At 39.1% G+C, this 15,207-nt stretch overlaps 1 protein-coding gene across 1 annotated transcript; it reads right to left on the minus strand.

Moving 5' to 3' along the window:
• Positions 1-7,204: 7,204 nt before the first annotated feature.
• h2ax1 (H2A.X variant histone family member 1) lies at positions 7,205-8,087 on the minus strand. The gene has a single exon (XM_020646032.3). The coding sequence runs from the start codon at positions 7,966-7,968 to the stop codon at positions 7,582-7,584; it is 387 nt and encodes a 128-aa protein (XP_020501688.1). The 5' UTR covers positions 7,969-8,087; the 3' UTR covers positions 7,205-7,581.
• Positions 8,088-15,207: the final 7,120 nt, after the last annotated feature.

Raw genomic sequence — 15,207 nt, forward strand, 5'->3', positions numbered from 1 at the left:
AACGTAAAAGGTCTTTAGGTCAGGTTTCATACATATGAGCTCCTTTTCTGTGAAACTGAATGATTCAGTAACATTCACACAACAACCTTTAAATAATGTTACAGTATTATTGGATGTTCATACTAAAAGTAATTCTGAGCTACAGACTGCTCTGAATACTGGATTTCTCTTCTTCTTTTTTAACAATACAAAGTGTTGTGGTATTTTTTTAAATTTTAATTAGGTGCAATAGAGTGACAAACTGGTGACATATACACAACAAATGAGGCACAAAAAACAATTAGACAAGGTCAGGACAACAACTCCAAAATAGCGTAAACAAAAAAAAAAATCAATAAAGAAAAAAAATAAAGGCGGCAAAATACTAAGACATCAATAGACACACATCAGAATGCAGCATACATTTAATGCAGCCTGTATTATTATTGCCATGCCCCTCCCTCCTGAGCATCCTCCGCAACAAAAATAGCTCTGTGGTGATTCGTTTGGGTGGTATGACAGAGTGTATGTGTGTGTGTGTGTATTTGAGAGAGGAAAGAGTGATATATAAAAAAAAGGGGGAAACAGGGACAACATATAATACTAATGATGATGATATGTCTTATGATGAAATGGAAGTAATATGTAGCCGAAAACTTTGGAAGAAGGGAAAAACAATAATTCTTTAATAATTGTGGAATTTCTTTATACTGACACTGCTTCACAAACAAACTGGACACCAGCTTAACCAACCCCTGTGTCCTGAAAGACAAAAATTTGCGTTTGTGTCAGTGGAGTCTGATGGGTTTAAAGAAACCATATGAATAACTGTTTCTGGTTTTTAAAAACGAGATCTTTGTGGGGATCTTTTCTTGTCATTTTGTCAAAAACTTCAACATGTGAGCATGTCAGTGAAAAAAAACAACAACAAGATGTTTTAGAGGAACAGCCTGAGCTTGCTCCAAGATAATGTTGCAGGTATTAATGTCTGTTTTCAGTCAACCAGAGCGGTCACAAAATCTACAAGTCGTTTTAAAAGAAAATCTCCAAAAATAGGACCCATATCCTAAACCAATGCAGGTTTTAAGACTAAAGACAGATCTCCAGAAGATTTGATAAAGTAATCTCTCTGTTAATTAAAAAGCGGTGTTTTGTCATCACATCTAATAACTGCTATGGTCTATGTTAGTAATAAAAGTCTGTTTGATGTGGTTAAGGTATCGCTTCAGTTTGTGAAGGAGGGTGAGTCACGTTACCAGGTGGTAGAAGACATACATAATAAACTATAATCAACACTGATAAACGAAAGTAACTATAAAGATGATCTTTAAGGTAATTATCTATACAAAATAGTTTTATTCATGTGTCCAATCTCTTCTGCTTCTGAAGGACTGGGTGCAACATGTCCCTCTCTTTAGCAATGTTTCAAGCTTCTCCTGGAGGATTCTGGGGGATTTCCAGGCCTGATGGTGAAATGTTATTCGTCCAGTAAGTCCTTGTTCATACTTACATAGAGCTGCAGGTATGAGGATGCTATTTAAACAGGGCAGCAGGAAATGTGGGGTTTCTAGGTGTACTGACCCCTGGTATCACTGACATTGCGCCCCCTAATCTTAAAACCCCTCCAAGCACAATTCATAACAAATACTACCTCAAAACACTTAAAAAAAAAGAGTAGGCCTAGACCGTACTCTTTATTATATAGTTTACAAAGACCCAACTTGAATCCATTATGAGCACAGGTCTGTGCCACATTTATCATTTTACACACACACACTGATGACAGAGGCGGCATGACAGGTGTCAACATGTCTGTGAGTGTCTAAGACACTAAATTGGCACTAATATACTACTAAATTGTAGTATACAAAAATGAATACAGTCAATTATGTCTCAAATTTAACTCAACATATACCAGTGATCAAAACATTTTATGAACATATTTCTGCTTTTCATGATTTCATGGCAGATTTTGTCATGTTTTCATGTTTTCTTCATGTTTCCAATTAACTGATATGCCACATTGAGGCCCCCAGGCCGCCAGTTGCCCACCCCTGGTCTAAGGTCACTCAGAACAAGGTTTTTAAAGTATAAAAACATTTGGAAATAATTTCAGGTTCAATATGTTACCTTTATGTGTACATGATAGCACCTTTGAAATAATATACAACAACTACATATGACTTCATATCATATCAAACATTTTGATATATCAATAAGGAGATGGTTCACTCCAAGTAAGTTAGGCATCATTATGGTTTTATTAAAACAACAACCTTTATAGGCAGATTAATTCAACATGTTGAGTATGCTGTTTATTTACAGTTGTTAGCATCACTGCTAATTAAGCAGCCAAGCATGCACCAGTTTGAAAGCAAAAGGTGTTAGTAATCTGCCATTCTTACCACTTTCATTCAAAAAGTTCACCTTTACACTGAGGAGAGCCTGTTGCTATTTCTGTCTCTAATCCTAGTTTTTGGTCAAGGTTTTCTGTTTTTCTCTCCAGGTTGAGAAGATGCAGACTTAAAGGGAATTTGAAGTCTGATTTGATTTAGAGCTCCCTGTTACTCTGCCAGCTGATTGGCTCAGGAGCTTAAAGCAGATTATGACCAGGTTACGTCATTTCCCTCTTTTATAATCGTGATTTAATCAAATCACAAAGCTTGAACTAAAAAGTTACTATTTCTATTTAAGTGTTTTCAAAATGTGCACAGTCCAGAGCAGAGCAGTTTCTTGTTTTTGGTTTAAAGCAAACACTCATGATTATGGAAAGTTCAATGATTGTATTGGTTGTTTTTGTTCCGTTTTCTCTCCCATTTTCTCCTCTACTCTGATAAAAGAACGCTGCAAGGAGCCGCATTTGTCAAGCTACGTTACATCCTGTCTTTCTGCATCAAATAATTAATAAAAACAGAACTTAATTCTTTATAACTTTTTAGTTTGTCCCATGTTCCATCTGTTAGAAGGAGGCGGGGTTTATGACATATACTGCAGCCAGTCAGCAGGGGGAGCTGTTGCACCTTCCATCATGTACAGTCTATGGTGCCCTAACAGACTGTTTCATTACGATGTATTGTTTCACCAATGAAACATTAAGATGAGAATAAATATAATGAGTTGCTGTGCTGTCCCTGTGTGTCTGTCCAGTGTGAGAACAAAGACACAACAAAACATCCTCATTCAGTGAGATGACTAGTCACACCCACAGACTGTATATAACAGTCAGTGGGTGACTTTTTTTTTATAAATGATCATTAATCCTCAGAAAGCAAATGGAAAGTGAAGTAAATCTAAATCGAATACCTAATCACACACAAAGTCTTAATACATCAACAAAGTAAATAACTACTCTCAGCCATGAACAAGAAACACAAACCTTCTAAAACTCAATGTTTCTGTGGCCACATCAAAACAAGTGCTGGAAACTAAAATGTGAACTTTTAATTGTTGGTAATTTATGACTGTGACAGTCAAACTGTGAGATAATAAAATCTAGTTTCCTGTAAACCGCCTCTTAGCAGGTTGGCTTCCTCCAACTGAAATCTAATCTGTGGCAGACACGAGGCTATTCCTTAAACTCACATATTTAATTGTTCATATAGTCTGCATTATTTACAACCACATGATTAACATGTCAATATAAACTGTAACAAACACCCCCCCCCCCCCCCCCCCCCCCCCGTTCATGCAACATTACTGCCCCCTGCTGGAGGAACATTGTAAATAAATTCATTACCTGCATCTGAAAAAAATAAACATCTTTCTCTCTCTTTGTGTTTCATGGGGATCCAAGATGCTAAAAGATTGATTGGAAGACAATTTGATGATCGCACACTTCAGTCTGAAGTAGAGCACTGATCATTTTATATGATCCTTTAAAGTGGACTCCCTGAAGTGAAGCCCATTACAGCCTTGTCTCACAGCTACAGACTGAAGCAGGTAGATATATTCTAAATATACTGACGAGGGGTTAAAAAACTTTCAATTCACTTGTTAATGCGTGAGCAAGCTTACATGTATAAAATCTGACTTATGAAGAAGACAAAGTAAGATAAGTAACCAATCAGACGTACAGTGATAAATGTTGGTTCTCTGGTCTTTTCCCTTTTTAATCTAATCTGTGTAGTGCATTCATTATAGTGTAACTGAATAATACACCATTTAAAATCCTCAAAAGGTTTGAATGTGAAGTGGTGAGTTTATATTCTGTTCATGTTTTTACAGAACAGTGATTTCACGTGTGGCCACTACAGTTTAAGTTTTAAAACAGTTCAGCAGAAAAAAACATGATGTTGGTCAAAGGAGAGAAAATTATCAAAGAAAGTCATTTTCTGCAATCATATCTTATAGTGTTGTTATTATTCAGCGGCTACTCGGCTAAAACCTTCTCTTTTTTTTATCTCTGTGGTGCAACCAAATATTAAATTTAATATCAAACTGACTAGTTTCAATAATTTGTTAAGTTTGTATATTTAGAGTGAACATTTTATAAATTATGACTAAAATCTGTTGTTTGTGATGATTTAGGCTTGATCATAAAACACAGATATTGTCTCAGTGATGTCACCTGTTGGTTTCTGAAGCGGACTTTTGAAGCCCATCGATGCCAGTAAGCCCCTCCCATGACATTAACTGTTCCGACAAATATAGTTTTTGTAGCAAGCTGTAAACTTGTTTATTTCTGCTGTAAATATGCACGTTTGAAAGGTTGTGTATTTGACTTCTGGGTCTTTTCCCACCAGCCTCAAGTGGACACTGAAGGAACTGCACTCTGCATTGGCTTCATTTTTCAACACCCGAGGTTGGCGCTTGGGTTTTTACTTATGAAGTGAACACATTCACACCAACAGTTGCAGGCAAACTCCTGTTCACTCTCTAAATTGCACAAATATGTCGCCAAAGTTTAGGTACCATAAACATTTCATGTTTGCAGGAGTTTGGCTGCATTTTTTTCAAAAGCTTGAGTTCCTTTTAGCATTGATCATTAGAGATTTTATCATTCTAAAATGCAGATATGGATATCGATAAGTACTGGAGAAAAACATGTGATCCTGATTCAAAGCTTGTAATGGGTCATCTGTTTACTGGAGGTGAGGTTCTTGTCACAGGGTTGGGAATGTGCTGGAGGTTGTCCTTCATGGCGCCCAGAAATCCTGCCGACACCCCTGACACTCATACTTAAGTTTCATATAAACAGCCTAGCATTAGCAAGATGAATTTAGAGGTGAAAGATGTTGGGAGTTTTCAAACCATGATATGAAGTATTTTATACTTACAGTACTGAGCCTTTACATAATGTACAAGATGAAAGGTAGAATAATGTGTTTGAGATTCATTCCCTCAAAGCAGCACATCATACTGTTGTACTGGATGAACTATGAAGAATACTGTACAAAGACAAATACGTCTGTCATGAGTATTGTATATTATTCATAAACACTATCATATCAGCACCATCGTTGATCTGTGTGTATACTAATCGTTATAAAAACAAAAGTTTGCTCCAGACTCCTGATTTAATTATGTGGTAAAAAGAGATGTCATGAAAATCTTCTGTGATGAATTGTAGGTAATTCATTCAAAGTCATGTTTGAGCCTCCATTTCTGCTACCAAACTACAGATTTCAGTTTGGATAGCTGTCAGGCTAAAGAGCAAAACCATGATGAAAACTTTTAGAAACGTGAATAACTCCTTATAATCAGAGCATGAATACTATCTAAAGCAGTGCTTCATGATGCATGACTCGTGCAGATTTAAAGGCTTAATACTGTATGTGATTTTTTGATCCAGCAGATGTCGCCCTTGAGCACCAGCATGAAACCAAAACAACTTGCGGTGCATTGTTGTGTTATCATGCTAATGCTAGCAATCTTTATTATGCTCGTATCTTCACACTGCATGTAAATTGACCTGAAATGAGCGTGATCTAGAAACACAGTTAAGCAGTGAGTACAGTATGTTATTCTTCTTTTCTCTAGTCCCTCAATTAAACAACTTTTATACGAGAGGAAATGAGTCGGCCGGCTGTCCTGGCGATGTAAACAGACTGAAGATAGGACCCTGAAAACTCTGAAAACATCACAGACAGTGGGACTTGGGTGTTACACCCATTGTAGACAGTCATGACTCAGAGTTATTTTCAGAGGATCTACTTGATTTCTATTATATTGAAGTGTGAAAAATCATATATAAAGACTTTAAAACAAATACCTTCTGTTCTCCTTTCACAAATGATCACCATGACATAATGGGATTACTTCACCGTGACTGAGAGTAAGTTCAGACTGATAAGTATGCTCAGCTTCTGTGAAAGCAGGTCATCTGTTCTCACAGAAACATGAAGCAGGGACATGATCGGCAAAGGACAAAAGCAGCAAAATAACTTCTTTACAAGTAAAAGATTTTAATCAGTGCCTTTGATGTTAATAACTGGCTGCTGATAAAAAATTACAAGAATGAAATGGATACCCATTTCACTGTAAGGACCTCATGCTTTAGGAATGACCATCGTAAAAGATGCAAGAATCATAAATAAAGTGACAACCAACCCGGATCATAGGCAGTCGCAAATCTCACTGACAAAGGTTATTTTTTAGTTAAATTATGCATTTCAAGACTGAATATCAAATTCCAGTAAACGTTTGGAAGTATCACATCCCTGGTGAAGTTTGTTTTGAATTAAATATGTGAGATCCTTCATCAAATGATCATGCTGCATTAATATATTTACATGAATAATTTGAATGTTAATGAAGTCCCTGTGTGTTATTCTTTTATGGTGAGCATCATTAATGTGGCCTGGAAGTCACTGAGACGTATTCATTTGTTAAAGATGATCAAAAGGAATTCATAATAAACCCTGCATTCATTCATGCACCAATTGAAGCTCTGCCTTTCTGTAAAACGTTACGAAAAATAGACGTTTTAGACCAACATCAGTCAACTATTTAGCATAGTATTTGCTATAACATATTTCAATAATCTATCAGCTGAAGCAGAGAATAAAGATGATCACTTTGTTGACAAACAACCATCATGACCCAAAACGAGACGAGTATTGATCAAGAGATAATCAGTTTCTTTTGAACACACAGTGAATGTAGCTGAAAGTGAACCATGGAGGATCACTGCTTCTCTGAAATGTTAAAGCTGCAGCCTGTCATGATCCTCCATGCCATTTGTTCACCCACAAAGTCCCCGGATGTCAACATCAGAAAGAGAGAGTAAATGTTACGTACTGTGCCAAAAGAGGGCTACAGGACATTTATTGAACATGACAGAAAACAACACAACAATGGAACATTTTGCACGTTTTGTAGCAGCACTGTGAAAACTAATACAACCTCTTCGATTCAAAAATTGGTCCATACTGAGAACATGTTTTATCCACGGCCTTCACCATCCCAGCCTTCAGAAAGCTCCTCCATTTTCCAGAGCCAACAACATCACAGTGCAGTCTATGAATAGCTCTGATGAGAGGCCAGTGTCTGTTTTCATTGTAGGAACAACAACAGCAAACACCGTCCTCCTATGTGAAAGGTTATTTATCCAAAAATCACACACTGATATGGAAGTGGCCCCGGGGCCCGTGGGGGAGTCTTTTACTTGCTCTTGGTCGGTTTCTCCGTCTTCTTTGGGAGGAGGACAGCCTGGATGTTGGGTAGCACGCCTCCCTGAGCGATCGTCACTCCGCCCAGCAGCTTGTTGAGCTCCTCGTCGTTGCGCACAGCCAGCTGGAGGTGGCGGGGGATGATCCGGGTCTTCTTGTTGTCCCTGGCTGCGTTGCCTGCCAACTCCAGGATCTCAGCAGTCAGATACTCCAGCACGGCCGCCAGATACACAGGTGCCCCCGCGCCGACGCGCTCCGCATAGTTCCCCTTGCGCAGTAGTCTGTGGACACGGCCCACCGGGAACTGGAGGCCGGCACGGGAGGACCGGGATTTGGCCTTTGCTCGGGCTTTACCTCCGGTTTTTCCTCTGCCAGACATGATTGTTAAAAAAAGGAGCCGGTCGAGAATGTTGTCTGATACACACTAAGCGAAAACGCTTCACCCTTTACGTAATACTAAACGCATATAAACCGCACAGTCTCTCCGGATTGGTGGGGTGAAACTGAAACGGACGAGCCAATGGCGCAGCGCGTCTTCTTGTAATGACTGTCCGCCGGTGTACTATGCTCCAATCACAAAGGGGGAACGGCACAGGCTCATTTGCGCAGTCATGTTATAAATAAAGGACAGAAGACGAGGTGGTACCCAGCGCTGTGCCCCTTCCTATCACTCACCATAGACTGTAAATATAATATATATTCACTGACAGTAAAGCGAAAGAGAAAATGCCTGACCCTGCAGAGTCTGCCCCTGCGCCCAAGAAGGGCTCCAATAAAGGCTGTGATCAAAACACAAAAGAAAGGGGAAAGAAAGCTGTGCTATTTATGTGTACAAAGTGCTGAAGCAGGTGCACCCAGACACGGGAATCTCCTCCAAGGCCATGGGGTATCATGAATTATTTTGTCAGCGATATATTTGAGAGAAGCGTCCCGTCTGGCTCACTACAACAAGCGCTCCACCATCACGTCCAGGGAGGTCCAGACCGCCTGCTGGGCCCGGGAAACTGGCCAAGCACGCCGTGTCCGAGAGCACCAAGTCCGTGACCAAGTACACCAGCTCTAAATAGAGGCGGACACGGGCTCGACACCAGAAAGTCTGTCACCAAAATCACCGCCAACATGATTCACTGTGTCGACTGTTTACTCGTTTGTGATTGTGCACCTTTGCCACTGTGGGAGAGAATGAACCCGAGCCTTAATCCTTCAATGTATTGACATTCATCAAAACTGTAGCCTGCTAGTTTATTTTAAGACGTTGTTTCTCTTTTGTCTAAGCTATAAAACGTTTATAAAATCATTAAATAAAGTGAACGAATGTAAGTCTAACTGCTCTTAAACTGAGCACACCTCATTCGCTTTCTGCCATAGAGTTTTATGCACCTTGGAAAATGACCATCAGGTATTGTCACAGTTGAATCATGATGAGATTAAAGCTGTGATTAAATACCAGTGTTAATAGTGTAGTCGGTAGTCCATTTGATTTTTGTCCTTAATCTTATGGGACTGTCAGGGAATGCATTGTGGCTTAAAATCTGAAATTTGGAGTGAACATGCATGGGGGAAAGGATGCATGTTCGTACACACCAATAATAACTTTTAAAATCACTCATTAACTTCACTCACTGGGCCCCTGCTTAGTATGAAGGAATATCTGGTGTTTCTGTAAATATCTTTGAAACCCCACTAATAGACATGATTTCAATCTGATGAGATGTGAAAAGCAATATTGTCAAAGTATAATGTAATAAAATAAAGATTTTGACTGTATGTGAATATAAGCCTATACTTCAAGTTTATGTGCAAATGTTATAAACTGCTGTTGAATTGAGTATTTTAACATATTTGGTTAATAAACACAAAGAAGTCTTGTGTAAATACATGTATGTATTACTTTAAAAATATAGTAATAGTATAGTACGGTCTGCTCTGTCGCAGACCGTAAGGCGCTACAGCGGGTGGTAAAAACCGCCCAGCGCATCACAAGGTGTCCACTTCCTGCCATTGAGGATGTCCAAAGAAAACGCTGTCTGCGGCGAGCTCACGGCATCCTTAAAGACTCCTCCCACCCTGCCCACAGACTGTTTACCCTCCTGCCCTCCGGCAGGCGCTTCAGAAGCCTCCGGACCAGAACCAGCAGACTGAGGAACAGCTTTTTCCCCAGAGCTGTCTCTCTACTGAACTCTACCCCCCTCTCTCTGAACTCTGTCTCTCTCTCTCTCTCTCCCTCTCTCTCTCCACCCCCTGCTGACCCCCCCCCCCTTTCCCCTGCATATCACCTCACACCCATCATCCCCTCACCACTCCTCCTGGCCACACACACACATCTCTCATCCATCTGTATTATTGTATTATAGTATGTTCATATTATGTCCATATTCTTTATATTATCTGTAAACTAGTATAGCATGCTCACTGCATCTTAATCTGTATATTATTAGTATAGCATGCTCACTGCACCTTAATTCTGTATATTATAATCCTAAGAATACACTTATTTTGTAGCATTACTTATTTATAGCATTTATTTATATTTATTGCATCCCATTAATCCAGCCATCCAGATATACCTAATAATTCACTTTTTTTAGTCTACATCTGTAAATTTTGTAATTACTGTACATAGCACAGACTCTTGCACTTTCTGCTTATTTGCACTTCTGGTGAGATGCCAAACCTCATTTCGTTACTCTATACTTGTATATGTGTAATGACAATAAAGTTGAATCTCATCTCATCTCTCATCTCATATATGTTGGTGATGATTGCAACTTTTTGTGACCATGGCTACTGGAGAGGAACCGATTGTGAAAATCAGGTAAGTTACTTAATTACTGGCCAGTACCAATGTTTAAAATAACTTACTCTCTGTCATTTAAGTGAGCTAAAGTTAACTGTAAGTCAGTTTCTTTAATTTGGACTATTTATAATAAAGTTTGGGGCAGTACGTTATTAAAATAAAAAGTGTTTAAAAAATAACTTACGGTACAAGTTTTTTTTTTCAATACTTGAATATCTAGATGGGAGAGGGTGTTACTGAGCATGTGCAGAATGAGTATATGGAAGCCTTTTTGTAAAGTGTTATATCCTGGTGTTGTCATGCAGATCATGTTACCTTGAAAGGAGCGGCTTCAATCAGGAATTACCGTATTGGTCCGAATATAAGACGGCCTTTTTCCCCATCGAAACAGGTCCGAAAAAGTCGGGTCGTCTTATATTCGGGGTCTAGTATTCAGAGCGCAGCTCTAATTGTTCGCCTGTCCCTTTAAATGTCAACACACATGACGCGCTCTGGGAGGAGCAGGGGAGTGATGACAGTGAGAGAAAACACAGCGGGGCGGAGGACGTGTGTGAGGAATAGGAGACATCGGAGGAGAAGTTTGGAGAGTTTTAGTTTAGCGGTAGTTTAGTTAAAAACGTTGCCTGTATTTCCTCTGTTATTTAAAAATGTTAAAAACATGTTGATAATATTGTTTGATTGTTAATCGATTTTAATGTTGAATCATACTGTACATAGTTCGCCCTTGTGAAACACTTTGTTTTGAAAAGTGCCGTAGGTCTATACCGATAAATACGGTATGTTAATTATTATTATAATTATTAATACAACAGGTGTTTAATTCAATGTGTTTTTAATATTGTTATTTTCAAATAAAATTAAGTTCTTTAAAAAAAGTTCTTTACAAAAACAAGATCTGGTCTGCAAATCTTTTTTTCTAAATATGAGTGTTGAAAAACGGGGGTCGTCTTATAATCAGGGTCGTCTTATATTCGGACCAATACGGTAAATGGAATCAAGGTTGTGCCCTGAAGTCATGGTAACAGAAACCAGAGAAAGGGGGGGGGAGAGAGAGAGAGATGGAGATATATATACACAGAGAGATAGAGAGAGAGAGAGAGAGAGAGATGGAGATATATATATACAGAGAGAGAGAGAGAGAGAGAGAGAGAGAGAGAGAGAGAGAGATGGAGATATATATACACAGAGAGAGAGAGAGAGAGAGAGAGAGAGAGAGAGATGGAGATATATATATACAGAGAGAGAGAGAGAAAGAGAGAGAGAGAGAGATGGAGATATATACAGTGGGTACGGAAAGTATTCAGACCCCTTTACATTTTTCACTCTTTGTTTCAATGCAGCCATTTGCTAAAAACAAAAAAGTTCATTTTATTTCTCATTAATGTACACTCAGCACCCCATCTTGACAGAAAAAAAACAGAAATGTAGAAATTTTTGCAAATTTATTAAAAAAGAAAAACTAAAATATCACATGGTCATAAGTATTCAGACCCTTTGCTGTGACACTCATTGAACTCACATGCTGTCCATTTCTTCTGATCCTCCTTGAGATGGTTCTGCTCCTTCATTGGAGTCCAGCTGTGTTTAATTAAACTGACTGGACTTGATTAGGAAAGGCACACACCTGTCTATATAAGACCTTACAGCTCACAGTGCATGTCAGAGCAAATGAGAATCATGAGGTCGAAGGAACTGCCCAAGGAGCTCAGAGACAGAATTGTGGTAAGGCACAGATCTGACCAAGGTTACAAAGTAATTTATGCAGCACTCAAGGTTCCTAAGAGCACAGTGGCCTCCATAATCCTTAAATGGAAGAAGTTTGGGACGACCAGAACTCTTCCTAGACCTGGCTGTCCAGCCAAACTGAGCAATCGTGGGAGAAGAGCCATGGTGAGAGAGGTAAAGAAGAACCCAAAGATCACTGTGGCTGAGCTCACAGAGATGCAGTAGGGAGATGGGAGAAAGTTCCACAAAGTCAACTATCACTGCAACCCTCCACCAGTCGGGGCTTTATGGCAGAGTGGCCCGACGGAAGCCTCTCCTCAGTGCAAGACATATGAAAGCCTGCATAGAGTTTGCCAAAAAACACATGAAGGACTCCCAGACTATGAGAGAAGATTCTCTGGTCTGATGAGACCAAGATTTAACTTTTTGGCTTTAATTATAAGCGGTATGTGTGGAGAAAACCAGGCACTGCTCATCATCTGCCCAAAATAATCCCAACAGTGAAACATGGTGGTGGCAGCATCATGCTATGGGGGTGTTTTTCAGCTGCAGGGACAGGACGACTGGTTGCAATTGAAGGAAAGATGAATGTGGCCAAGTACAGAGATATCCTGGAAGAAAACCTCTTCCAGAGTGCTCAGGACCTCAGACTGGGCCGAAGGTTCACCTTTCAACAAGACAATGACCCTAAGCACACAGCTAAAATAACAAAGGAGTGGCTTCAGAACAACTCTGTGACCATTCTTGACTGGCCCAGCCAGAGCCCTGACCTAAACCCAATTGAGCATCTCTGGAGAGACCTGAAAATGGCTGTCCACCAACATTCATCATCCAACCTGACAGAACTGGAGAGGATCTGCAAGGAAGAATGGCAGAGGATCCCCAAATCCAGGTGTGAAAAACTTGTTGCATCATTCCCAAGAAGACTCATGGCTGTACTAGCTCAAAAGGGTGCTTCTACTCAATACTAAGCAAAGGGTCTGAATACTTATGACCATGTGATATTTCAGTTTTTCTTTTTTAATAAATTTGCAAAAATTTCTACATTTCTGTTTTTTTTCTGTGAAAATGGGGTGCTGAGTGTACATTAATGAGAAATAAAATGAACTTTCTTGATTTTAGCAAATGGCTGCAATGAAACAGTGAAAAATGTAAAGGGGTCTGAATACTTTCCGTACCCACTATATATATATATATATATAGAGAGAGATATGTGTATTTCTGCACTGATCATCTACAGCCTTACATTATATGTTGTTTTTTTTCTATTTTCATCTTAAGTTATCATTGATCTATCTGCATATATTTACTGTAAAGAGGAACATTGTCACTATACGGGTGTGTGTATGTGTGCATTTACTGTATGAACCAGCAATCCTGCACAGCTGTTTTTTAGATTCTGTTATTGTACTTGTAAATAGAAATCAACATTTCAAGTGGCTGTGTAAGTGTCTTTTGAGACGTTTGCAGCCAGTGGCAACCTCCTGTTTTAGTGTGAGAATGTGTATGAATGGATTAACAGTTAATACTGATGGACTCTTTACACAGCAGCCTCTACCATCAGTGTGTGAATGTGGAGTGAATAAGTAAGTGAAACCTGTATGTAGTTAGAGGACTAGAAAAGCGCTAAACATTACAAGCTTGAGTCTATTTTCCATTAACCATTTACTTAAGGCTGCCTTGAAATCCCATAAAACGCCCTATATTAAAAAATCCATTTTGAACAGCAGAAATAAACATGTTTTCAGCCAGGTTCAAAAGATTGATTTGGTCTGAAAAGTTAATTTCTTTAACATCACATATTGTCAGCATTTATAATACGACGACTGCCATGCATGGGCCTTCAAAAGTCCGCCTCAGAAACCACTGGGTGAGTCGCTTTAGACCACATCCAGGTTTTACACAGTCAAGAGCCTTAAGTGGCCACTTCAGCATTGGTCTCATTTTTCTACACCGGAGGTTGCTGCTGCTTGGGGTGATGTGAAACAATTGCATTGAAACTCATGCATTTAGTAGAAAATGGCTAACACAGTTAGTGACCACTAGGGGGAAAGGGTTTGTTTTGTGTTTAATTGTCATTTTTCCTTTGGAAATGTAAACGTATGTTTCCCATGCAAATAAAACATATTTGAAATGAATTGAGACACACTGGAGAAAGTTCAAGCTCAAATCCTTTGTGAGCGTGTCAATGCAGTCATATAGTCTGCAAAGAACTAATGCAACTGTCTGTAAATGGATAAACTATTGCACAAACACACAGATCTGTCAATGAGTTTTTAGCAGTTAAATCCCCATGATGGATGCAGATCTGAATGAAAACGTTTTTGAAGGATGATTTTACATGATATGAATTTATCAAATATATTTTACGCACAAGTTTTTACATGCAGGATTAAGATATAGTAGATCCCATATCTTACCCACTCAGGTGCACTCAGGGCTGCTGAATGGGAAAATGACAGACAGGACACCTCCTTAATGCTAAGCTGTGTGTAAGCTCATCTCAGCCCCATTGTTAGAACAAGGTCTCAGGGTTTTTTGGAGGGCATGTGGGGGGATTCGAGGTCAGGTGACAGTTGTCCAGGTTTTGTTTGACAGGGTGTGCCTTTCTGTCCCAATGTGATATGATGTGTTGGAGACCTAATTTCTTAACAAAGAGGGATAGCCCCTGGCACAAGTGGGGAGATGTGACCAAAAAGACGACTCGTCAGTGAATCCTAACTTTCCCCTTTTTTGGTGCTCTTACATAAAAATGTCTAATAAAGCCAGTCTTTATGTTATTGTTATGTAATGATTCAGGAGAGGTTGGCTTAAGGGATTTAAAAGGTTTCCGTGGATTTGATCTGTTTGTTGTACTTGCAATACATTTCTGGGAAAAAGTATTTATTATTGTATTTTTGGTGTATAGAAAAACCAACAACTTTTTCTTTTAGTCCAAGCAATAATCAACGGAAAAAATAAATAAAATAAGAGCAGCATTGCCCCTTTGTAAAGAGGTATTTTTTTCCTATATTTTCTTACCAAAAATAACTCAAATCTAAGCCAGTGTTTTGGTCACTTATTTTAAACCACATTCACCTGACAAGTCCATATAAA

Source organism: Labrus bergylta, chromosome 14, assembly GCF_963930695.1.
Source record: "Labrus bergylta chromosome 14, fLabBer1.1, whole genome shotgun sequence".
In the NCBI taxonomy this organism is placed as follows: Eukaryota; Metazoa; Chordata; class Actinopteri; order Labriformes; family Labridae; genus Labrus; species Labrus bergylta.

Excerpts from the sequence above, each read along its gene's own strand:
- h2ax1 (XM_020646032.3), bottom strand. The coding sequence starts at position 7,968 with ATGTCTGGCAGAGGAAAAACCGGAGGTAAAGCCCGAGCAAAGGCCAAA.